Source organism: Crinia signifera, chromosome 6 (assembly GCF_055691185.1).
Source record: "Crinia signifera chromosome 6, ASM5569118v1, whole genome shotgun sequence".
Taxonomy (NCBI): domain Eukaryota; kingdom Metazoa; phylum Chordata; class Amphibia; order Anura; family Myobatrachidae; genus Crinia; species Crinia signifera.
Window position 1 is genome coordinate 220252422 of NC_139222.1, and position 27262 is coordinate 220279683.

Genomic DNA, 27262 nt, shown 5'->3' on the forward strand with positions numbered 1-27262 from the left:
CGCTGCACTCGCCACACTATATAAAATAAACTCCACGCCGACGTGGATAATGGAATGAAAAGGTCAGAGGACGCGTTCCGTCACCCCTCGCTGTGCTCGCCATGCTTCGAGCTGGCGTAGATAGTGGGGGGGGGGCGTTAAACCTATTTTTGGGACATACAATCATATTATTGTATACCTAATGTCATGGCATCGCACACCCTATAAAATCTCATGCAATCGCATGCGATTTTGCGGGACATGCAATGCAATGCGAAATAGTGGGGTACAATGAGCATAGAAAAAATACATTAAAAATACGAGTCACATCGCATCGCATGCCGTTATAATGGCCCATGCGATGCGATTTCCCTACGGTGCCGTACGTAGGAAATCTGGACGCCGTGCTAGGAAACAAGTACCATATTAGGTACTCAACGATATTCATAAACTACTTCTGATGATGTACAAACGCAGGGTTTGGTAATCTAAATGTCATAGCAATATGTATCTTTACTAAAACACAACGTTCTATATGAGGCTAATCTACAGTTGCGCTCAGTAATTTGCCTTATGTTCATTGTGGCTACGGTAAGGGTTTTGTTCTGATGCTGCATTTTTAATGCTGTTGCCAACACAGAACTGTCTGTAACCTCGCAGCTCGGGAAAGCTGTGTAGTATTTGAGATCTCTAGTTAGAGGCGGGGGCAGCGGGCCTGGAAGGAGGATAAAGAGGATCACATACATCATTCATCCATTGCCTCTTCTCACAAGAATCAGCTGGAGGAAGTGTGACAGGCACTCTCCTCTATACTAGTCCTGGTCAGCTTTTTAACAAGCCCGGGCAAGTCAACTTCTCCTCTCCCTCTCCAGGCAAATGTAGGGCAGATAACAGATGTGCACAGATCCTCATCCTTTAGTCTGGATTACTGGAGCCATGCAGGAGGAGGAAGCTCTAACAAGGATACACTGATGCATTCTTGTTGGAAAATGAAGCTTCAGGTAGGGGATTGCTTTGTCAGCAGAAATCTCGCTGATTTATTATTTACCTTCTGGGGATATTGTGTGCGAGAACAAATCCATTTGACTGACACCACTCGCAGGAGTAAACGGCCTTTCATCGTTAGCGCTTTGCATATCACTGAGCTATGACATTGCCAGATGAGTTCTGTTTTATACATTCTTTTGTGCATGGCTAGGAATGCATTAGCAGTGTGTTCTCCCATCAAAGACTTTCTATTCGTAGCACTAAATGCATGGTTGGATTGAGATTTGTGTACATATTTGTGCTGTAAAGTTTTCTTTATGCTTTGACAGATAATATTAGGAAACATTTACTGTGGCGTGTTATGTATAGGACGGTTGTGTATCCAGTGTAGGTACAGTAAAAACACATTATTTGTATTGAATTGTACAGTAATTGAAAGGAGTTGTGTTCAGTGTTGGCACTCTGTATCTCTCGGGACTCCAATACCATCTCCCACCATCAACAAAGGCTCTTTGTTCTGCATGTGTTTGTCCATAGAGATATGCAATTTGGTTTGGTGCGAGTAAGGTTGCTGCTTCCTTTGTCTTTATCATAATAACAGTGGGTGCTAGCTTTAAGCGCAGCCCAGTGCTCTAAGGAGCAGGTGACAAAGCACCGTACAGGAGCATGATATGATGCAAATGTACAACGTGTTTACCCAGGGGGCCGTGTGCTTGTTATTTGTGCTTTGGATGCTTGTAACCTAGAGGAAAATAATGACATCACTGCAGCATGGAAAGAAACAACTCGCTTTGTGTGCAATCCCCAGAGAGAAGGCTGATGATCACATGGTCTACTGGGATTAATGTATATGTAAAATTTCTTCATACCGAACCCATTGCCATAAAGTGATACAGGACTTATGGCCTTCTGATGCACAATTTCCCCAATACTGCTTGCCTCGGACTGCTAATCTCCCCAATGTCTAGCTGCTTGCTGAAATACTGCACAGATACTATGCTGTAATTGGATTGCTGTTAGCTTGACTGGCAGATATCTGTGGTTTGTACAGGGTTCATTCTCGTCACCTGTTCCGAGAGAAACTGAAAGACAACGTTACATCTAGTTTCCAACTATTGTAGAAGTATGCTCAATGCCACCATGTGGGTGTCTATATCCGTGTAGCTTTAGCACTTACTTTAAGTACAGGTAAAAGACGATCGCAGGGATTTCTTATTTTGTCATGTTTTCTTTATCAGTATTCCCAGATTTGCATTAAAGGAGGCATCAAATTTGTTCTTGTGAGGTTTAAGGTTCTACCTGCTTAGATTACATGCACCTATATCATTATCTACACACACACACAATTTGTTTTTGTAAATAGCATCCCTGGAAAAGTCATTGTGGCTAAACATACAGAACAGCAGGCTACCATTGATAGTAATTAGCCATTGTCATCTTAGACAATAGACAAAGAACAAAAACACACATCTGGAATTCTAAAGGGGTGTACACACAGAGCAATTTTTACTAGTGAGCAACTTTAACTAAGCGATTTTGACTAGATACAACAGAGATTTTGAAAAAGCGATTTGACTAAATGCACCAGCGATTTTGACTAAGCAATTTTGTCTATGGGCGATTTTGACTGTACTACAATTAACATACTTGGTTGGTATTCATTGCAGATCTTCCAGTGAATATCTCCCTCAGAAGTGAATACCAGCGATTTTTACTAGACAGTCATCGATCTAGTCAAAATATTCTTGCCTGGCAACTCTTTTTTACTAGGAGATATTATAGAGAGATATGTCTAACCTTGACAGCAATCTTTACTAACCTTCTAAGCAATTTTGATTATGTAGTCAAAATCGCTTAGAAGTATCGCTCCGTGTGTACACCCCTGTAGGCCCCAGTCTTTATTACATGCCACTCTCATTTGTTGAGTTACAGCATAGAGAGCAATTAGTGGCTGCACCAAGTAGGTAATCAAGTTATAATGTGGATTGTATGACATCACAGATATGGAGCCCATTCACGGTCCGTTCTGTACGGCTCCGTTCTGTACTATGCGATGCGCGCTCCCGTGCATCACATAGTACGGTACAAAAAGTATGTGCTGCACATACTTTTTGTACTAGGTACACATCGGATCGCAGTGCATGCACACTGCATGCACTAGGGATGCAATCCGATCTGATGTGTGCTATTGAAGTCCCAAACTGATCCGTTAAACCAGGGCTGGGCAATTGCGGCCCTCCAGATGTTGAGGAACTACACATCCCAGGATGCTTTACATTAGTTTTGCTATGTGGCCATGCTGAAACTGATGTAAGGCATGCTAGGATGTGTAGTTCCTCAACATCTGGAGGGCCGCAATTGCCCAGCCCTGCGTTAAACAGACCGTGTATGGGCTGCTTTACAGTGAGAAAATGTAGCAGTTTATTTTAAACATCTTGTATAGTTTTAGCAGCTGTTCTACAGTACAGGCTTTATAATTAAAACCTAAATATGTATCAATGTGACCTTTTAAGCTTTTTTTTACCTCTATACACTTTAACTACAATTGTATTCTGAATTAAAAAGTAAAGCAAATATATATATATATATATATTTATATTTTTAAACCCCACTCACAGTAAATGAGGACATTCCTATCTCTGCCAGCTCCACACTCAGTTATTGTGGGGGCTGAGCCAATATTCGTGACTATATAGCTGAACAAATCCCTAGGAATGAGTGCCTGGATAAAATCGGTTATACCTCATCCATGCTGTTCATGGAGGGGCAGATTTAATTAGGCATGACGTTTATCCTGCTATTCAATGAAGGGCCACCATTCTGCACATTAAGCCCCATAGGATGCACTTAACATACGTTTTTTTCCTCACAACCTCAGCAGTGAGCAAGAATCTATGTTAAATGCACACTCTGGTAAACCATAGATTCCGGCATGTAATGTGGAATCTGTGGGTTAAGATACATTACCCGTGGCTTAATTGACTAGCTCTTGGTATTAAATGTGAAACTTTTCTTACACAGAAAGCACCACAACTAACTGAATCGGCCCCAAAGTGTCTCAGTGATGTCAGTGGTGCCTAGCTAATTGCTTCATAAATTGCATTATCATGAACCCACTAATTAGGTGCCTTAGTACCCAAAAATATGTTAAATAGAATGTTTATTGTATTGGCATTCACTGATTATCTATATGATGTTCCACTAGTGCAGCATTAGCTTTTCTTCATTCCAGAGGGAAGGAAGTGCTACTTCCCCTGTCACTGCTAAAGTTTACAGCCTGTCACTAAACTAAAGGTGCCCAAAGGCAGGTCCGATTTGGGGCGATTTCACCCGATTTTGATGGATCGGGCCGATGTTTCGGATCACACCGAAATCATTTCTGCGCGCATTGAATCAGATTCTAGAGATCTTATTTGCAGCACATGAGATCAATTGGAATCAAACCATCAGCAACACTTAGCGAGTGCTTTTTAGCAGCTGCGATGTTTTGCATCCGATTTCCCTTGAACTCCCCCTGGCAGCTCCCCGGGAGTTCTTTCATATGTGATAGATCGCATATGAAAATAAAGTGGCAAGTCAGAAGGAGCCCTCTAGGGTCCAACTTGTGCCTCCTTTAGTTCCAAGTATCAAATATTTGTGGCGGTTAACATGGCACCTGCAAATATCTGTATGACACCATCTTAGCCTGACGAGCGTGTTGTATGGAAACTGCATTAAAACACAGACTGTAACATTATCACTGACCAAAATAGAATTCTAGCTACAGTATATAATAAAAGGCTAATGCTGCCCCTTATGTCTGTGTGTGTGTGTGGGGGGGAATTCCAGTGTCTTGTGTGCTGGCAGCGACTAGATGGTGCCCAACGGGGTGATTCAAGTGTTGCTCAGCTCGGCGCACACAGCCGCTAGAGCTGACAATTACTGTTATGTTGTTCCATCATTTTGAGTGGCTGGTAACAATTAGAGATTATATTTGAACAAAAACTAGTTAAAAAGGTGTGTGTGTGTGGGGGGGGGGGGGGGGGGGTTTGAGGTCTTTAGCCAGTGGCCTCATCTGTGTGAGATAAAGGCTGTATATGCATGTGGTAAGTGGACCCAGCTCACCCGTCCACAAGTGTGACTGAAATGACCAGTGATCCATTAATTCGGCGGTGTGGGCTGGATCAGCATTTTTTGTGGTTAGAATACATCTAGTGACACTGTCCAGTATGTGGCGGTTTATATGGTTATATGGGTGTGACACTGGATTTTTATACAGTATATTCATTACACTGTTTTATTTTCAGGCACAGCAAGGTGTTCTGTAAGAGTGGCATAAACTGAAAATGTTCTTTAAATGAAAGTAAATGGACACTGAGGGAGATGTATGAAGCAGTGAAAACAGTAATGGTGAACTGTTGGAGTGGACATTTTTATATACTTATTTCTGGCATATGTGGTAGTGTAGTTAATAGGGCCACGATTTTAAAGACTTCCATTTATCTTTATTTCTCTTCTGTAGAATACCCCATTAAGAACCGTACAACCAGGATGTGTGCCGATTGATCTGTGCAGAGCTGGGCTTTGCCTATTGTTTATAGGCCAAGCCCCGCGATCTAGCAGGATAGACAGCGCAAACACTGTCCATCTCTGCGGATGATAGCAACACGTGGGATCGCTCATCGACCTCTCCCGGGGCTATTCATACGGAGCGGTCCCTGCTTCATGTCTATGCTATCTAGTCAGATTGCTTAGAAATGGGGTAAAAATAGCCTACTGCGTATGCCCCTTAATTGTGCATGTTAGATTTTGTATGCTGTACTAAGATTGGTTTTGTACAATCATATGACCTTCTAATTCTCACAACATCTGCCCACTGTATTGTGGTATACCGGACAAATGTAGATATTTTTATATTCGGGCAATCATTTACAAGGCATGGTTTTGCCTTGTAAGTGATTGCCTCTTTAACACAAAGTCAGAGTTATACCGGCATCCCGCACAGCCGCCGAACTCCGGCCTTATTACATCTGGCCCATTGGACTGGGTGGATGTTGGGAGAAATAGAAAGTCATATCATTGTCCAAAACCAATCTTAGTGCAGTGTTCAAAATCGAGCATGAACTCTTATGGGGTATTCTACAGAAGAGAGATAAAGATCAAGGGAAGTCTTTAAAATCGTTACACTGTTAACTAACCACATATACCAGTGGTGGCCCACCCGTGGCTCTTGAGCCTCATGCGGTTCTCCCCCTTGTACAGTGTGGCTCCTGCTCCCACTGCTGCCCGCCGCCCACCGTCCGTCCCAGTCCCCTCTGCTGCCGGTTCCCTGAATCCCTTCTCCTTCTGAGGGGAGGAGAGTGCGCATCGCGCATCTCTCCTACCCCTTACTGTGCATCCTTGTGACTGGGCCGTCTGCCAATTAGAGCTCGCGGGCCAGCAGCCAATCAGGAGCCGGCCAGCGAGCTTTGATTGGTGGACGGCCCAGTCACAGGGAAGTGAGGAGGAGGAGACGCGCGGTGTGCTGTGCTCTCCTCCCATCGGTGACATCACAGGACTGCAGGGGGACGCCAGACTGTCCTCTCCCCGTCCGGCAGCAGCAGCAACAACGGTGAGTGCTGCTGCTGGGAAATTTGCACTGTGAGGGCATAGCAGTTTGTGGCACTGTGGGGGCATAGCAGTTTGTGGCACTGTGGGGGCATACCAGCTCTCTGGCACCGTAGGGGCATACCTGGCACCGTGTGGGGGGCATATGTGTATCTGGCACTATTGGGGGCATATGTATATATGGCACTGCACTATTGGAGGCATATTTGTATCACACCCACCCAAGGGGTCAAAATAGACTACGCCCCTTTTTTTGGCACACGCGCCTTCGGCGCGCGCATGATGTCGGATCTTTAGCTTGACTACCGATATTTTTCAGCTCTTCACCTCTGACCGGTTTGCCACCCCTGACATATACCATTATTATTATTATTGTTTATTTATATGGCGCCACAAGGGTTCTGCAGCGCCTGACAATACATAGATGAGCAAAGAACAATACAAGAAAGATTGTGATTTACTGTACAAATTAGGACAAGTACATGGTAAATAAAAACGACAGTTGCAACAGTGGAGACTGATGCAGATATAACAGTGGCAGAGATATATTCTAAGAAAAGCACATGAGGAGAGAGGGCCCTGCTCGTTAGAGCTTACATACCAGAACTAATGTGTGTGTTGCCTTGAGACAAATACCACATACAAAGTGGTGAATAGCCATAAGTCATTGCAGGGCCCTCTCTCCTCCGAAGACAATTGGCATTAGAAAATTTCTAGGAACAGGGACATAGGCCCTCAGGAGGTGTGCATTGTGCAGATTTGCTCAGTTATTCAGACATTTAAGGGTATGAAAGGCCACATATGCTATGTCAGTTGATGCAAGTGTAAGCAGTCTGCAGACATCTCTGAATCCATCTGCTAGTCTTCCTATGAGGCCCGCACACTCCCATATCATTGAGTCAAGGTCAGCAAAGAAAGAGGATTGTTTGCTTAGCCATTTTCTGCTGTACAAAAAGTATAAGCACAATGCTTAGGAGTGTTATGCTACATCATGTAATATTTATCTGCACTGGGAAATGCCTGTTCTTCACACCAAGTGCTGGCATAGAGGGGTGAGAATTGCTATTACAGGTTATAGAAGATATACGCTGTCTGGATAGACCATCAATAGGCTGACACCATATAGTCGACATGCATTAGGTCAAATGGTTGACAGGTACAAAAGACCAACATGACAAACAAACGGACGACACATGTTTCTGTGGTTTTCACAGGTTTCCTATCCATGTGGATTACAGTGTGCTCTCCATGCAGACTACGGTTTGCTATCCACAAGGACCATGATTTGCTATCCACGAGGACTAAGATTGGAAATGGTGGTTGATACATGTTTTTGGCCATGTTATGTATATTCAGGGCAGCCGAGAGGAATGTCAGACCCAGTAAAATTTTGGGGGCGTGGCCTAAGTGTGTGTGTGTGTGTGTGTGTGTTGTGGAAACCTCCCACACTTAGGCCACAAAGCCAAAATGTTTAGAGGAGGGTGAAAGAAAAGTCTAAAAATTGTAATCTCAGAAGCAGCACACACCTACAGCATGTGCTGTGCTGACTGCAGGCTCAGCATGACCTCTCACGCTGTCAGTGAGACACTCATGCTGAGCCTGCTGTCAGCACAGCACATGCTGTAGAAGTGTGTGCTACTGTTGCTACCCGGGAGGGATGGAGGGGGATGGGAGGAGTCAGACCAGGGCCCCTGCCGGGCCCCTTCAGCAAGCGTGGGCCCGGGTAATTAGTACCCGCTCCCCCCCTCTCTTGGCTCCCCTGTGTATATTTCATGTTCTGTGATCACCATCCATACAAATGTGGATCCTTGTGGATCTGCATGCTTGGGATAATGTGCACATTGATAGGAAATCAAGCAAATGTTGGGAAAACACGTGTGGCAACCATTGTCATGTCATTCTATTTTACATGTGAACCATATGGTGATAACTAATTGACTATCTAACTAGGCCAGTGGTGTCCAATCCTGTCCTCAAGACACAGTTCATGTGTTTCAGGTAACCTGTGGATCTATAGTAGGAATGAATGCAGCAGTTTCAAAACGTGACAGTTATGCCGTGTTCACGCTGCGAGTGTGAACAACACGGCTGTTACCCAGCATTTTAGTGCCGGGACTGGGTCAGCCCGTGTCTGCATACCCGGGTCACAAACACGGGTAAAAAGCAGGGTTGGGGACCCGTGAATTTTGACACGGGTTGCCCCAATCACACTTTAAAAAAACGTGTCGACATGCTGGACACGGGAATTTGCCTTGCAGTGAGAATGGGGTATTAGTAATGTCTACAGCTGTGCACCATCTAGGTGATTTGGAAAACGTGGACCGTTGGTAGAGGACCGGTTTGGCTACCCCTGAACTAGGCAGTGCAGATCTATCTACCTGCAGAGCACAGGTTATGGTAAACTGTGAATGATGGATGCTTTAAATCTCTGTATTAGGCTCTTGCAAATATGAAGTTATATCTATAGTAAGTGTTACATCATGAACCGTACACACACTGAGCAGATCTATATTTGTATCAGTTTTTAGGTTTTCCTTTCGCTTGATCAGATTTGTATGATTATTACTACATACTGTACATACTAAGGAAGCAAAAGTTCACTGATCTAGAAATACTCTGGTGTATGCAGGAAAGTGACTGAGGCTACTGTAAGCCAGCTGCGCAGATGGCACCGGGAGCACAGTCTCTTGCATAAGTCGTGCTTTGGATCACATACTTATTGCCAACTTTCACTTCTGTTCTAGAATTTCCCAAACATCTTGGCTGGAAGTGTTGGCTGGAAGGTGAGCAGTTTGCCTGTAACTCCTTCTATTTATAGTCTCCCTGGCAAAGCCGAGATGGGTACAGTGCCTTGCGGTGCAGTCATACTGGAAGTATTGCATTACTGTGGCTTCCACACAGAATGGCCAGAGTTCTATATCCATCCGTGTTCACGCAGACACAAATATCAACCAAGGATCTGAAACCTTATCTAAAACATTTCACTGTGTTAAACTTGGAACTAATTGTATTTCATATTTTTATAAGATATACAGTACTGTAAGCACAAAATAATAAAAACACATTTGCAACATGGGAGAAAGGGTTTTATTGTATTTACCTTCCCATAAAACCTTGATCGATAGTCGTAATAATAGATAAAAACATTGCATATTAGTGTTTGGGCTTAAACATTTTCTCTAGGTCTAGTTTCTCTCCCTGCCTTTGTTCCATACCCTGGCAATAATATGTCACTTTTCTCACTTTTATAGCTGGAACTTTTGAAAATAAGTGTGCTATGTGTATAAATAATAGTTTATTTTCTAATCAGTGAAGAGGGCACAATTTAATTTTTGAAGGACAAAATGTTAGATGTGATGTATCACTACTGTAGCTGTAGAGATACATCATGTCTAAGATTTTGCTTGTGAAAATTAAAATATGCCCTCCTCACTAATAAGTATCCTGCACCTAGATCAGGCATTCCCAACCACGGTCCTCAAGGCACACCAAAAGTGCAGGTTTTAAGGTGCGTACACACAGGGGCGATTTTGTGCAAAATTGCGGGCAATATGGTCGCTCGGGAGTGTGCACCGGCTATATATCGCCGGGTGCGCGCTCCCGTTTTTGCCCCTGTGGTGATCGCTGGTCGCAGGAACATGCTCCTGCGACCAGCTGATTACCACTGCCGGGCTCCCCCCAGCAGTTTCTTTTTCATCAGCGACCATCTCTGGTCGCTGATGTAAAGTAGAAACTGAGCAATATATTGCTCAGCCATATATGGCTGAGCAATATATCTCCCCCGTGTGTACACAGCATAAGTGATATCCAGGCTTCAGCACAGATGGTTTAATCAAAATCACTCAGGTACTAATTAAGTCACCTGTGCTCAAGCCTGGATATCACTAAAACCTGCATTGTTGGTGTGCCTTGAGGACCGTGGCTGGGAATGCCTGGCCTAGATGGTGCACTCATTTATTATTTATTTATTAACAGTTTCTTATATAGCGCATACATATTCCACAGCTCTTTACAGAGAATATTTGAACATTCACATCAGTCCCTGCCCCAGTGGAGCTTACAATCTATATTCCCTACCACATGTACACGCACACACAGACATTCTAGGGTTAATTTGGTTGGGTGACAATTAGTCTACCAGTATATTTTTGGATTGTGGGAGGAAACCGGAGTACCCGGAGTAAACCCATGCAAGCATGGGGAGAATATACCATCTCTGCACAGTTAGAGCCATGGTGGGAATAGAACCCATGACCTCAGCGCTGTGAGGCAGTAATGCTAACCATTACACCATCCGTGCTGCACTAAGGCTGAAAGCATGACTCCTAGTGGGCAATTTAATTCCAAGCATTTTTCTGGTATTCCAATGTTTTGTCAGTGACTCATGTCTGCCAACACCGGAGAATGTTTCCATAGAAGTGATCAGGCAAAAAAAATATTGTAGGTGTGTCCAGCGCTATACCTCCACACCAGTGATGTCCCCATTATTGTATACGCATCTAGGGTAACATGATTTGGTGAATCTACAAACCCCCGCTATCCACTATTGTAGTGGAACGCATTTCTGGGTGCCTGGAACGCACGGCCATACTGCTTCCGGCCTAGCGCTCCCGGACACCGCAATTCAACGTCACACTGGTGACACTCGGCTGTTATTTAAACGCCGCTGTATTATGTATTTCCACACTTCTGACGAAGGTAATTGTACCGAAACGCGTTAAGTGTGGGCCACTGAACTGGATTCCCCTGGTTAGGACAGCTTCCCCAACAAGGTACCAAGTGGTTACTGGTCCGGACCTAGTACCACTAAGGAACTTTGCACTACCAACGGTGGATGCTGCCTTGCCATAAGGATATCCCTTTCATGCCTGTTTATGTCTATTCATTGTAAGTGCAAATTTTTTATTAAATCATTTCTATTTTAAAACGTTATTTGCACTATCCTCTGCTTATTTCGTTGCATGATCTTTGGATTAATTGAGGATGCTGCTCCCAACATCATTGCCTCTGACTGACCTATGAAAATTGGACTGGTATATGGTGACTGTTATATTTTACTATTTCACATTAGGTGTGAATAGTGGATGGGAACTACTTTAGCGCTGGACACACCTACAATATTTTTTTTGCCTTTCCAATTTGCTTTATTGGGTGTGACTGGATGACACTCATTGTATGGTGTGCTAAGCAGCTTTTGGTTTATTAAGCGCACAAAACCTGAAAACACCCCTTCCTTTTGCTCATAGAAGTGATCAGGAAAATGTGAGATGTTGGGCTATTGCATCCCCACATAGGGTCTGGTTCAGACCCATTTGTAGAAGTGTGGAAGTTGCTATTTGGTGATTTATGTGCAAGCCCTGAAACTGCGATCACAGGAGATTGCAGTCTCGGTGCCAGGGGGGTTCCTGGGGGGACACCGGCTGCGTTTTGTGGGAGGGACAACGAAGCCGTGTCCGGACCACTTGGGAGAGGGCTGCAGCGGCTACATGATGTCACACGAGGCTGCTTTGACCCCAAGCATGGCCCCCCTGCATCTGTCTATGCAACTAGGCCGTGCAGCAACGGGGCAGCTGGTAATGTATGAGCGGTTCGCTGTGTAGCAAAGGGACAGACTGGGGCTGCAGAATTATTGACAAAGACACATGGCCACACCTCTCAGAGCTATGGCCATGCCTCACAGAGGTGTGTTTTCATGGTATGTACCCGTGTCTTTCTATTCTGGCATTTCCCAGAAGTGCCAGATAACCAGTCCTGCCTTGTGTCCGAGTACATGTGCACCGAGGGAAATTTAGGACTTTCTGCCAAATACACCAGTATATATGAGAAAAACTGCTGCATTGGGATCATTTACATATGCATTGGCCGCTGTGTGCCGAGATCCAGCGCAGTCATTCTCGTTATAAAGTACAACCCAACTGTAATGCATTCTTATTGTGGTAATCTGTATTTCTGTATGGTGATATTGTTTCTAACAATATAAGCAAGTTCTTTCCAGTCCAAATTGATGTTTTCAATGTTTAGATGACACATTGCTGTACATGTACATCTCTACATTGTATAATATGCTCTTGACACAGTCTCTGCTTTTCCTTTAACACCCTTAAGATGCCATCTCCCATGATGGATATTGTGGCGTACAGTTAATAAGGTTCCTATGTGTGGTTACTGTGGAACACGTCAGGCCTTCTGCCTCTATAAGTATAATTGCATGGATTCCAGCAGCCTAGCACTTCCTGCCCACAGTGACCACCTTGCTACGTACTGTGTGTCTGCAGACTGTTGTGCTCCCTGCTTAAGTGATCATGCTGTCATTAGATTTAACTCCTCTTATAGTAATGCAAGTAGACCCTACTGATCACACAATTATGTTAATTGTACAGAAATAAGTGTACTCTGCCCACAATCATTTTAATAATTGCAATCATTTAACCTTTCTACAAATATACGTAAAGTATAGCTTTAACCAAGCACAAAATTAAATGATCATAATTTCTCTTTATTTATGAGGAAGCATATTAGACTGTACTAAACCATTAGTACTGCAGACTGTACCAAACCATTATTACAACAGGCTGTACCAAACAATTAGTTCTGCAGGCTGTACCAAACCATTAGTCCTACAGGCTGTACCAAACAATTAGTCGTATAGGCTGTACCAAACAATTAATCCTACAGGCTGTACCAAACCATTAGGCCTGCAGGCTGTACCAAACCATTAGTACCGCAGGCTGTACCAAACCATTAGTACCGCAGGCTGTACCAAACAATTATTACAACAGGCTGTACCAAACAATTAGTTCTGCAGGCTGTACCAAACCAATAGTCCTACAGGCTGTACCAAACAATTTATCCTACAGGCTGTACCAAACAATTAATCCTACAGGCTGTACCAAACCATTAGTACCGCTGGCTGTACCAAACCATTAGTACCGCAGGCTGTACCAAACAATTATTACAACAGGCTGTACTAAACAATTAGTCCTGCAGGCTGTACCAAACAATTAGTTCTGCAGGCTGTACCAAACAATTAGTCGTACAGGCTGTACCAAACCATTAGTCCTGCAGGCTGTACCAAACCATTAGTCCTGCGGGCTGTACCAAACCATTAGTCCTGCAGGCTGTACCAAACCATTAGTACCGCTGGCTGTACCAAACCATTAGTACCGCTGGCTGTACCAAACCATTAGTACCGCAGGATGTACCAAACCATTAGTACCGCAGGCTGTACCAAACCATTAGTACCGCAGGCTGTACCAAACCATTAGTACCACAGGCTGTACCAAACAATTAGTCCTGCAGGCTGTATCAAACCCTTAAGCTGCCCATACACTTTGCTAAGCGTGCTGAGCCGATGTGTGCTTTGAGGTGCGCGCTCCCGCGCACCTCATCGCACAGTACAAAAAGTATGTGCTTGCACATACTTTTTGTACCTAGTTCTCATCAAATCGCATCGCATTGCATGCACAACGTGTGCACATGCAATGCAATGCGATTTGATCCGTGCTAGTACAGCACGGAAAGCACGCCCGCAAAGCAGCGTGTATGGGCTGCTTTAGTCCTGCAGGCTGTACCAAACCATTAGTCCTGCAGACTTTACCAAAACATTAGTCCTGCAGGCTGTACCAAAACATTAGTCCTGCAGGCTGTACCAAACCATTAGTCCTGCAGGCTGTATCAAACCATTAGTCCTGCAAGCTGTACCAAACCATAAGTCTTGCAGGCTGTACCAAACCATTAGTCCTGCAGGCTGTATCAAACCATTAGGCGGCAGAGAGCTCTGCCAGAACGGGGCGCGCAAGGGTCTTGTGCGCGTGTCCCCTGGCAGAGGTTAGCAATTCTATCACCAGCTTCCGGCTGAATGACAGGCACTACATCTGTATGTTGAGGTATCTTGCATTTATGTTGTACAAATCCATCAAACACATTAAATCTATTTTATTTGTGCACAAAACAAGGTTTCAAAACATGAAACAAATCTAACTCTCTCTGCACATGTTACATCAGCCCCTTCTGCAGTGCACATGGTTTTGTCCATCTTAGAAGGAATTTGCCAGAAGGAGTGAACGAGAATAAGGCCCAAAGTGTGTGTACTTTCTCAGGTACTGAATTTGAATGCTAAGCAATAATTTTTTTGTACATATTTAGTAGCAGTTACATATCATGTTCTCAGCAGCACTGTTACAGATGACAATAGTAGAGCATTTAGCAAGATTTTTTTTTTTTTTCACTTTCTGGAATGTATCATTTTTGGAAAAATAATTTGGATAAGGGATACTCTATAGTAGATACTCTGTGGTAGATTTCAGAAGAGTCATTTTCCTATACATACAGTAGTAATCAAAGCTGTGGCCCATAGTTTATAGTTTGTGCTGGTGTCCTTTAACTCGCTCTATTCTAGCAATGTGTGTGTTAAATTGCCTGTTCTGTTATTGTCTTTTTTACTGTCTGTGGAGATCTCCTGTAGCAGATGTGACATTTCACATTATTAACGGACTTGTACAGTTCATTTCCATTGGTTACGCAGACAGCCTGAACTTGTTAGAAGAATCTTGACAGTAGTAGCAGTACCGTATCTAAGCACAGGCATGCATTCAATAAAGGGCCTCAGATCTATGTAACTATGTAACATTATTAACTATGCAATTTCGATTATATTAGACCATATGCACAAAATTCTTCCATGCTAAATGTTTTTTTTTTGTTTTTTTATTGTTCTAACCTGTTTAATATTAGGTAGTGTCCTGTAGTCAGCGTTACATTAATAAAATGTCACAGTAATGTGTTTTCCTCTAGTTTATTGATTTGGGGTCTCTGTGTGTGCTCATTCCAGCTGCGTCTCTATGAGAGCCTTGCACAGCAGTCTGTTTCACACAGTGAAATCTCTCGCTTCGCTCAATCCAGGGGTCCAGTACTATGAGCGACAATATAGACATCAGATTCCAGTAATTATTGATCGAATGTACCTATTATGTGGTTATACAGTAATAAATGACAAACTGAGAAAAGAAGCTAGAAGTAATAACTGCGATTACACCATTTCTTTATTATAAAATAAAATAAAAATGTGTATCAATGAAAAATGATTGTAAATGGTTTTGCAAAGTGTAATCATGCTTGGTACTACTTCATATGCCACAATAGTTGCATAATTAAAAGCAATATAGTCTACTGCTCATTCCAATCATGATTAGGATAATTGTAATCTTACTTCTGTTTACTGTTATTTGTTTCCATATACGGTTGAGTCCCCATATCCAGCTTTCCAAAGTACACATTTTTCTGGGCGGGACAGTGGCAGATTTGCTTTGTGATCTTCAGTGTTTCATGCACAAAATGATTAACAATAATGTAGCAAATATTGCATATACAGTAGGATGCATGTATAAGGGAGTATGGATAATAGGGTCAACAAGTCAATTGGCCGACAGGTAGAAGGTTGATATGGTCAAAATGTGGACACAAGCAATAGGTCAACATTAGTGTTCATTCTAGCACCCGCCATCTTTGAAAACCCATGCAGCTCCTCTTCCCTGCCTGGGTGTCGCTGTCTGCTATAGTGCGTCTAGCACAGTGTGGTCTGTATATCAGAACTGATATGCAAACCAGACCTGTGCGAGAAACACCACAGCAAACAGTGACACCCCAGGCAGGGAACTGGAACTGCATGGGTTTTCAAAGATAGCGGGTGCTAGAATGAACACTAAACATGAAAAAGTGTACATGAGGGAGGGTTTTTTTTAATGTTTTTTTGCTGTCTGACTACACTCGGCGCACTATTATAATCTCACTCTATACCCACTTGTATACTGAAGTATGAAAAACCACCTTTTTTTGGGGGGGGGGGGGGAACGTGAAAAACTCATGCTGACTCAGGTCGACAGTCAACCGTCAAAAGGTTGACATATCAACCACATCCCATATAAGGTGTATATGAAACAAATGATTTTCATGTATGTACACAGATTTTGTTTCACTCATTTATTAAAACTATTGTATAAAATGACCTGTAGGCAGGTGTATATGAAACATACATGCATTCTGTGTTTAGAATATAAGATACCTTATTTATGGTATGCAAATATGGAAAAATATGAAATCCAAAACACTCCCAAGCTTTTTAAAAAAATGGAGACTCAATCTGTACTAAAGGTTCTCCTCTTTCACTTTTTCATAGTTTGTTTGTTTTGTATTTTATCTAGTTATGTTTTCTTTCTGAAGTTTTAACTGAGCAACCTGCACTGCACTGTGTGCTATCCAAGACAATCTAGTATATGTAAAATTGTTCACAGATCTGGCCGCATGCCTCAATATTCCCTGTGATTTCATGGTGTTACTACAAGTTTTGTGGCATGGTGGATACTGCAGAGGTAAGTTGTCCACGATTGGCCTGTGAGTGCAGGTATCGGAATACCACTCACACAGCCCCAGGTGTAAGCACATTTCAGGTCCGATTTGGCCGCCTTTGTCATTTAAGCTATAAGGTGCCTGAGCCTGAAAATGTTCAAGGGCCTATTATGGGAAAGGGAAGAGATGAGGCCAATGACATGTAGGCATGTAGAACCCATACACCATAAGCAACAGTGTCTCCCTATGTGTATGTATATATATATATATATATATATATATATATATGTACACAAATTGCATAAATGTGTAAAACAGGAATGTAATTTGAATACTTATGATTTATGGCCTACCATGATCATCATGCTGTCATGAGGGGCCTATTTTTCTGTGGAGGCCTGGAGCTGCAGCTCCATTGTTAATCACTGCCCCTTTTGAAAAACCTACGAGTTTAAACAAACATCCCAAACAGCCGCTGGTCTCCCTGAGTCTGGTAACCAGCGCTGCAGCAGCGCCCTGTAACCTCAGCTCCGAGGCCCCCATTCACTTAGTGAAGGCAAGGGTGTGCAGTCTATAGACCATCTATTATTACCCATCATGTGTAGTTCTTTTGGGATATGGAATTATTTGAATATACAGATTTTAGAAGCGCGTGTTTGATATGTGGAGTGCAATAAATTAGACTAAAATAAATGATTATAGATGCAAAGTGGTCTCTTCCTGCATCATGTACTGTATGAAGGATATGCAGCCAGGAAGAGTGGAAAGTACCTAACCGTTTTAGAATAGAATAACGTTTGGAACCCTGATGAAATGAGTAGGGACTGTTCTAAATGTCTGTTCATGTACAAATAAAGTTAGTAAAGTGCATGAGATGTTTAAACAAAAAGTATTTTCATACAGTTGAAAGTATTCAAGTGCATAAAATGTCTTTGTAAGAAAATAAATATAGCGTACAATTGAAACAATAGTTGTAGAATAAATTTGAAGTTGCCTTTAAACATATACCATTTATTCACCGGTAAAGTACATGCTGTAGAACAAGTTAAGATCATACATAATTACCAACTTCTGGGCTGAGCCCTCGTCCAGGTTGAAATGAGAGAGGCATGATGAAGCAATAATGGAAGCCACATGGATTATACGACGCAGTTGTGGGCCTAGCCCTGTTATAAAATGCTGAGATTACTGGCATTGTACATGGGAGAAGATCCATGATGATGCAATACAGAGCAAATTGACATCTCAGCAGGACCCGATTAAGGCCTGTGGGGGCTCTGAACAACAAAAGGTCTGAATTGCCGCCCCCCCTTTCATGGAGGAAGTCAAACCACCCCCCCGGACAGAGGCAGCACCCCCTGGTACCTGGGATCTGGGCAGCAGGGTCTTTGCGGTGGATAGGCAGTTAACGGCGGGGTCCCTGCGGCGGATGGGAACTAGTAGCGGTAATAGTTCTCATATGCCGAAGGGACCCTGCCGTTGACTTCCCATCTGCCGCAGGGACCCCGCTGTTAACTGTCTATCCGCCGCAGGGACCCTGCTGCCCAGATCCCAGGGGTGGCGGGTGTGGGGGCCCCGGGGCGACTGCCCCTGTCAATCCGTGTATAATACGCCACTGCCTCTCGGATCAGCCACTTAACTTAGGTAAAGTAGTAGGTGGCTGTGGGCAGCCACCATGACTACTCTTCCAGGCACTTTGGATTCTGGAGTCTCCTGAACTTTCCTAAATAGCAAGCAGTTTACACTTTGGTGTCCGATGTTTGACAAGCCAAGTCAAATACTTATATTCTGTGCGTGAACTTAATGGCTCTTTGGTTTTGTTAAAAGTCAATAGAGTAGTGGTTTTCTGTGTTCAAGTGATACACCATGCAGTATTTGGCAAAAGCAGTTTATTCCGTCACTTACCTTTCCAGGGTTCTGTACATTCCAGAGCCTTTATCCTTTGTATGTTGCCTATAGTAGCGTGATCCTGCTCCTTTGGCTTTTCCAGTATCCTCTTCCTGGCCATCTTGTGGCTGCTTTGCTGGAATTGATTCCAATTTGCATTTTATTGTTACAGAAAGATGTGCCTGCGCAAATGAATTCTGGTATGTTCATTTAATTTTGTCAGAATCCAGTTAATCTACTATATTAATAGTAATATAGGTCTCAGAAAGTTAGCACCTCTCATTACAAGCATCTAGGGTGTGCAGTCTATAGGGGCATACATAGAGAACAATTTTGTGCTCTTTAAGCAATCTGACTAGATTGCTTAGAAAGTAAGTACAAATCTCTCCGTGTGTATACCCCGAGCGATTTATGATGCACGTCGCTATCGTCTGCTAACTAAAGGGGGGCATAGATGTGTGCTGAGCAATTTTGCTAAGCTATTTAAGGTAGGCGATTTCCTGGTATCCAGATCTCCCATGGGGAGCACATACACATGCAGATTTGTGCTAAGCAATTTTGCTTAAGCAAAAAAAGGTCAGGTAGTGGTTCAGAATGAGCGATTGCAATCAGTATCTCTCATTCTGTACACGCAGAGAGATTTGTAGTCACTTGCTAAGCAATTTGACTAGATTTTGACTGCATGCACTGACTTAGCAGGAGATAAATAATCTCTTGAGGCATACACACAGAGAGATCTGTGCTTACTTAGCACAAAATTGCTCCGTGTGTATGCCCCTTAAGTCCGTGCATGCAGTCAAAATCTAGTCAAATTGCTTAGCAGGTGACTGCAAATCTCTGTGTGTACAGAATGAGAGATACTGCTCGAGATCTCTCATACTGAACACTACCCGGCCTTTTTTGCTTAAGCAAAATTGCTTAGCACAAATCTCGGTACTTGTTTCCTAGAACGGCGGCCATCGCGGGCATCACATGTACATCGCATGCCATTATAATAGCATGCGATGCGACCGATGCGATGTCCGCGATTTTACATAGAAATGCATGGTAAAATGTAAATCGCGTCGGTCGCATCGTATGCGGCCAAAAAAATCGCATGCGATGCGACCGAAGCGATTACCGATTTTACATAGGGAACAATGTTAAATGGCACAATTGACCCGATTTCACATAGGGAACAATGTTAAATGGCCCACAGACCCCAAATAGCCACCCTGAAGTGTGAAATGGCCCCCCCCCAATTGTTAACGCCACCCCACGATCAACGTCAACCCGAAGCGTGGCGAGCGCAACGAGCCAGCGAGGGGCGGCGGTATGCATCCTCTGACCTTTTCATACCCCCACTATCCACGTCGGCGTGGAGTTGAGAATATAAAGTGTGGCGAGCGCAGCGAGCCACCGAGCCCGAAGCGGACGCGGATACCTGTGAAGCCCGCAAGGGGACGCGGATAGCTGTGAAGGTATCCGCGTCCCCTCGCGGGGCTCGCTGCGCTCGCCACACTTTCTATTCTCAACTCCATGCCGACGTGGATAGTGGGAGTATGAAAAGGTCGGAGGACGCGTACCGCTGCCCCTCGCGGGCTCGCTTTGCTCGCCACACTTTGGGTTGACGTTGATTGTGGGGTGGCCTTTACAATTGGGGGGGCCATTTCACACTTCAGGGTGGCTATTTGGGGTCTGTGGGCCATTTAACATTGTTCCCTATGTGAAATCGGGTCAATTGGGCCATTTAACATTGTTCCCTATGTAAAATCGCGGTAATCGCGTCGGTCGCATCGCATGCAATTTTTTTGGCCGCATGCGATGCGACCGACACAATTTTTTTCCTTGCGATGCCTAAGATCAATATCGTGGGCGCCGTTCTAGGAAACAAGTACCCAAATCTCTGCATGTGTATGTGCTCCCCTTGGGAGATCTGGACACCAGGAAATCGCCTACCCTAAATAGCTTAGCAAAATTGTTTAGCGCACATCTCTACATGTGTGCTTCTTACTGACACGCTCAGATTAGTGATGATAGGTTGTGTGCTACTCATGGTCTGGAAACACACTGCGTTTTACCTGCCAGTTTACAACTTTTTATATTGTTACATTGTCAACATAAAATAGGCACTCCGCAATATATTGGGGTCAGGCCTACTGTTTGTGAGTAGTGCGATGTGCCGTTATGGCACTGCATTTTAATGGCAACAACTGCACCTGAAATCACACTCTTCATGGGCTGATATCAGTCTGACTTTGGTCTGCATAGTTCTGAGCCTCATGGTGCAATCTGGGTCATTTTAAAGTGCTAGAGAAGGGGATCAAACATGTTACAGTGAACATATACATTTGTGTCCAATAAAGACAATAACAAGATAATAAATAGATAACTGAAGGGCAAAGAGCGAACTGCTAAGTGGGTTCAGGGAAAAGAGGGATTCCGTACATATGTGCAGCAGTTAAACCAGTGGCAATTCAGTGCCTTACAAAATGCGCTTTCTTGTGGCAAATGTGAATTCCTGGAATTAGAATGCATTTGGGTATAAAGTCATTGGAAACATTGGTTTTCATCCTCAGTATGTTTCCATGCGTTGCGTTTAACGCATGGCCAATGCCAATGCCTCATGCAAATTGTATGACACTTAGAATGAGGCATTGGTTTCATTAGAAGAAAGCCGACTCTTTTTATACATTAAATAACAAAATCCATCATATATTATAACCATCTAAATAACAAATATAGCAAACATTTGAGGCTCTTAACGCCTTTCACCTTGCAAATAACCTTTGTTTTTATATTTCTTAACAAAGGTAATATGCTGTATAAGATTCTGCATTGCAGTGTTTATAATGCATACAAGGCAAAAGCTTGAGGTACCAGTGTGGTGATAGATGTAGTACGTCTTATTGATTTCCTCTTCCCATAAGCTTTTTTATGTATATATTTTTAGTGTTCAAAAACAGTTGTTGTTGTTTTTTTTATTTTAAATCTCTAGTGTCTGATGTTGCCATGGTAACTATAGAGCCAACGCTGTGCTCTGGGGAGACATCCATTTTAACCTCGGCACTGGGGATTCCAGCTAAACCATCAGTCTTCGTCTTCACTGTATAAAAAAGCCTGCAAATGTCATCTTTTTGTTTACCCTATTTAGGGCATGTGGAAGAAGCAATAGTGTTGTAAATAACCTAGAAAACCAATAATGAGTTCTGATTTCAGCAAGCTATTGCTGCATTATCTTTTATTTCATTATTTATTTGGAACAAGAGGTGTACTTTTATTTGGTAAATGGAAATGAAATTGTCATCTACAGATTTGATACTGTTGGTAAGCTTGGATTGCTCTAAGAAGCTTTCATAATACTAGGCAATGTGACATTTCTGCTGCCTTCACTTTGCAGTGACATCAGAGTAGAGATTTGTTTCTGTAGCCACTGACTCGGCCACATTTATATATATTTAAGAATCCCACAGATTGTAAAAGGGCAGAAGTAGCTGTGACCTTCATCATTCATCAGACAATACCACCCTAATGTCACCTCTAATAATGGTCATTTTCCATAGATGTTGGGCAGAGGTAACATGTGGAGAGAGAGAGTTAGATTTAGGTGGGGTGTGTCCAAACATATCTATATTGCAGTGTAAAAATAAAGCACCCAGTATTTACCCTACACAGAAGCAAAATAAAAGCCAAATCTAACTCTCTCTCTCTCTCTGCACCTGTTACATCTGCCCCCCCCCCCCCCATGTAGTGCAGAATGGTTTCATCCATTAGCGAGAGAGAATTTGCTTTTGCGAGTGAACCAGAATCAGGCCCTATATGTATTACGTTATAGAATAAGACCAGATCTCAATTAATCCCCCCCCCCCATTATGGTCTAGGTAAAGAGCATAATAACTTATTGTAATTAAGTGTTTTATATTGAATTTGGTATATATACAAAAATAAGCCACCAATGTAAGGCATGACCGAGCAGAGCAACAGAAGAACTTTTTAGAAGGAAAATCAGTCTAGCTGCCATTAAAATATTTATTTACCTGAAGTGTGCAACCCTGGGGTTTAATAGCACAACTCACCCTGAATTAGCCTAGCCAAGGTCATGGTGTCCAGCATTCTGCTGTAAAATGACGCAAATTGAGGTTTTTGGGTGGGGTGGGGCAAGCACCCCTCCATACAACTCTGCAAAATTCAGAAACGGTGTTCCTCCATGCAGTTGTTTTCTGCTCTAACATACACCTAGGGCTGCTTTGCTATGGATGGTGTAAGTGCTTAAAGTGGTCTTGGAAAGGTGGGCAGTTCCACCCCATTCCGGCTCACTTTAACCCCTGGATGGTGTATATTGTTTGATAAGTGTGGAGCTTTTAAAAGTAAATAGCTTCTCCCAAAGGCTGGCTACCCTCTCTTTGGACATGCAAGGGTCAATGTGACAATACAAATTGCACCCAAATAATGCAGCCTCCTACGCACATTTGCAAGTAGGGATGGGAGCATTCCAGTGTTTTCCAGCTTCACAAATTTGACACAACATTTAAATGTTAATTGCTGCCAGCAGGTAAGAAGCCTAACTGCATAGCTGTCCTTTAAAAGAAAAGAAACTGCAACTCTGCTTATGACCATTTGGTGGCAAGAGCTATTAAATATGTATATAGGTCATCATCTTTTGCAACTCGGCTTTACAATTTGTATTGAATCTCTGCTCCGTAGAACAGCAATGCCGCATACATTGTTATACAGTATATATCATAGATACTATGATAATGTATAGCAGTGTGATGTTCTCTGTATAACCTTCTGCAAATCATCATAGTCATGATCAAAAGTGATATGAAGTATTTGTTTTAGAATACAAAAAAACTAGTTCCAGCTGTTCCGTTGGCATCCACGTTCCCGAATGGCTCATTCAGTGTCACGTTGTTCTCACACGTATGCTAGAATAGCAATAAGGTGATAAGTTAAAAAATGACATGCATGAATCAGGTGTTTGTGTGCACATGGATGACCCTTGGTATTGTAAAATCTGCTAGTTTGTCTGGGTAATAAGGCGGTTATATTTAAGCACATTAGATTCTTCTAGTGTTTGTAAGATGAGTATATGTACAGGCCAATGGGTAATTCAGTTGAGTGCTTTGAGGGACAGTACATGTGTACACTAATAGAAGGCAGCAGTATTCTTCTGGTGTTCAGATTAGAGATGCATTTGCTGGACTCCAGTATGCTGTGTGTGAGATAATTTACCATCTGCTGTAAATTATATGAGTATTACAAACCACTAACTATATTAAAGTACTAAGCTCTTATGCTGATCACATAGTTCCACATACCCTTATAATGGACAGCCTCATGTTGTGGTTACTGGGGAGATGGCACCATTGCCACTATTTATAGATATTATATACTGTATAAGGCTATATAAAATAGCTTTGTATTCTATGCACAAAATAATTTAGGTGCTAAGCTAAAGGAACAGTGAAGGAATTGTTATTTATTTCCTAATAAAAAAATTCTGTTATTTTTCCACTATTTATAAAATTAGTTTTCCACCCTCTACTACTCGCAATTCAATTGTTTTTGCACACCCGATCATGCATCATCCCCGTCTAAACAAACTGATCAATATATAATTGCGGTGTTTATGTTTGCCGCAAACAAATAGATTGAGATTAGCTGCGCCTGAAGTCCTGGTTAGCACTATCAGATCAAGCTACTTTTAATCCTTTGAGTGCCAAGTAAATTTGTCAAAATAGGTGTGAAAATTGCCGAAGCAAACATTTTGACCTTTAATGTTTACCTTATATAGGAAATATCATTCTTTTTTTACACAAATTTTTATATATGAATTAATATAACAATTGTGAGCGACGCTGGCATTTTTAGGGAATATTTTGCACATCTTTCACAGATTTTGGCACTCAAAGGGTTAAATATTGACTATTTTATGAAAATAAAAATGATTTTACTATTAAAAGATTACACTACAAAATATAGGTTGCTGCTTTCAATTAGTAGTGCTAATATTACTATGACAATCTTGGGCATCACGGACGGTATAATGGTTAGCATTACTGCCCCACAGCGCTGAGGTCATGGGTTCAATACCCACCATGGCCCTAACTGTTCGGAGTTTGTACATTCTTCCCTTGTTTGTGTGGGTTTCCTCCAGATCCAAAAATATACTGGTAGGTAAATTGGCTTCCAACAAAATTATCCCTAGAATTTCTGTGTGTGTACATGTGGTAGGGAATGTAGATTGTGGTAGGGACTGATGTGAATGTTCAAATATTCTCTGTAAAGAGCTGCGGAATATGTGTGCGCTATATAAGAAACTGTTAATAAATAAATTAAATAAATGACCTTAGGGCTCATACTGTAGACACCTTTTAAAAGTGTAGATACAGCCTTGCACTCTGTTGTCACTTTAAGCAAGCGTTCAGCATGTGTTCTCACAGCCTCCCTGCAGCTGCGTACTATTGGGGCTTACTGGAGAGCTGCATGGCATTGTACAGAGTGACTGCTGTAGGTGGGTTTTCAAAGATGGCGGGTGCTAGTATGAACACTACTGTATGTCAGGTACCGTGTTCTCCGGTGAGAAGACTGGCCCTGACCGGCGATCTAACTAGATTTATCCAGCATGCTTAATCTTAATCTCCGGGCAATAGTGATGCACTGGGCCGTGCATCGCTATCGATATGGCCCCTACGAAAAAGCGATGTAGGGGTATTTTCTAAGCAATCTAGACAAATTCAGTCAGATCGCTTAGACATTACCTGTGTGTATGCCCCATAAGATCACATAAATGCATTCGCAATATATATAGAATTTTGCACAGCATCTAATTATTTTAATATCCAGGAGTGACATTTTTTTTATTTTGTTTTGCTGCCTGCATCTCCTTGCCTCATTGTATGCGGTATGAGGTAGTACACTATCTGATTAAACTGATTTGGGTGGAAATATATCATTAACAATTTTATAAAGTGTAACAAATTGCATTAATTGTGCACAGATAGTTATCCATTAAATCTTCTTATTTCCAATATCTGCAACCATTCGCCTTTACAGCCTCCGATTGTCTTTGTAGAAGTGCACTTCCTGTAAACGTGTAGACAGCAATTGATTGCAAAAATAGCAAGTGCATTCTCTTTCTATTTGTCTATCCAGCCAGTGATTATGCAGTGCTGCAAGTATTTAATACTAGTTACCAGCCCTTCAAAATGACATAACAACATAACAATTATGTCAGTGCGCAAAACACTTGAATTCCCCCCATAGAGGTGAGGAGTAGCATTATCCTTTTTTATTGTATAGGAATTGTTTGAAAAATTTGACAATCATGTAATCCTCCTACATCATAATAATAGCAGGCCCTCAATGTACTGCAGCTAAATAAAAATTTCATAATGTCTCCTCTGCATCCTCCTCTATCCTACAGACTTTTCTCACAGGACAGTCACTAAACAGTTTAAAAAAATAATAATAGAGGGAACTCTTAAATGCCATAACTTCCTCAATTATGGAATGTTCATTTGGGACCATACCAATATCCTCGTGTGAGTGGCAGTAAGTGATAGAGGATCAGTAAATAATGTTACCCGCAGTAGCTGCTCAGAATCCTGGATCTGTCAGACCAAACCATAAGAGGATGCAAAGTCATTATCGAGGGACTGTGTGAATGGGAAGATCAATATTGGGTGATCATCTTCATTGAGCTTAAGTGCAGCATAATGTACTTTGGTTACAATAATGGAGACTACATTCATCAAAGCCCAGTTATTTCCACAGCTGAATCTTGGAAGAAATGCTAAAAGTTAAAAGTTGTGATTGGTTCATACTTTGTTTATGCAATGTTAACCCTTTCAGGTCCAAAGTCTAGTCAGGCTCAACAGCCCTAGCGCTAGTAGCAGATCCAATGGTGAGCCACTTTAAAATAAGAACATTAACATCGTGCAACATTCAATGTAGACCATTTTTTTTATCTAAAAAAAAAAATTACAATTAATTTGAATTAAAAAAAAAAAAATTGATTGTAAAGGGTTAAACCAGCACAGCAATGTTTTGGTTTTGCTTTTAAATTCCCCTGGAGGTAAAATACAAGCAAGAAAATAATCATAACAATGCTAGGGAAATGCTTGGCATACAGTAGTACTACAGCATGTTCTCCCAAAAAGATCAAAATCATTGCTTGCAGACGGATACAGGGTTGTGTGTTTACTTTGTGTTTTCTTTGGGTTCCTTCATATGACTGAAGAACATGATTTATGTTTCGTTACACAGTATACAGCAGTGTCTTGGTAATTATTATTTTTTAAGTATGTACAAACCTAATTGAGAGAAGTTACACTTATTTTACTGTAACTATACACAAATCCCATAATATAAGACACAGACATAAATCTTCAGATCAGAAATCAAGGAAATCATTCAGACCTGATGACACAGTTATGAATTCGCACAGCGGGAGATTATCGGTACACTGCGCATGTGTACAGTTCGCAGGCCATCC

General features: G+C 42.3%; 1 protein-coding gene across 5 annotated transcripts in view; it reads left to right on the top strand.

Moving 5' to 3' along the window:
- MARCHF8 (membrane associated ring-CH-type finger 8) overlaps positions 1–27262 on the top strand; it is a 221053-nt gene that overhangs the window by 152505 nt on the left and 41286 nt on the right. The window contains exon 1 of one of the 5 annotated variants that reach the window (XM_083148874.1): positions 634–980. The exons of the other annotated variants lie outside the window; for them this stretch is intronic. Within the exon in view, the coding sequence (XP_083005000.1) occupies positions 951–980 (30 nt within the window). The 5' untranslated portion in view covers positions 634–950. Of the gene's footprint in view, positions 1–633; positions 981–27262 lie in introns of those variants that run through there. 5 annotated transcript variants of the gene reach the window in all.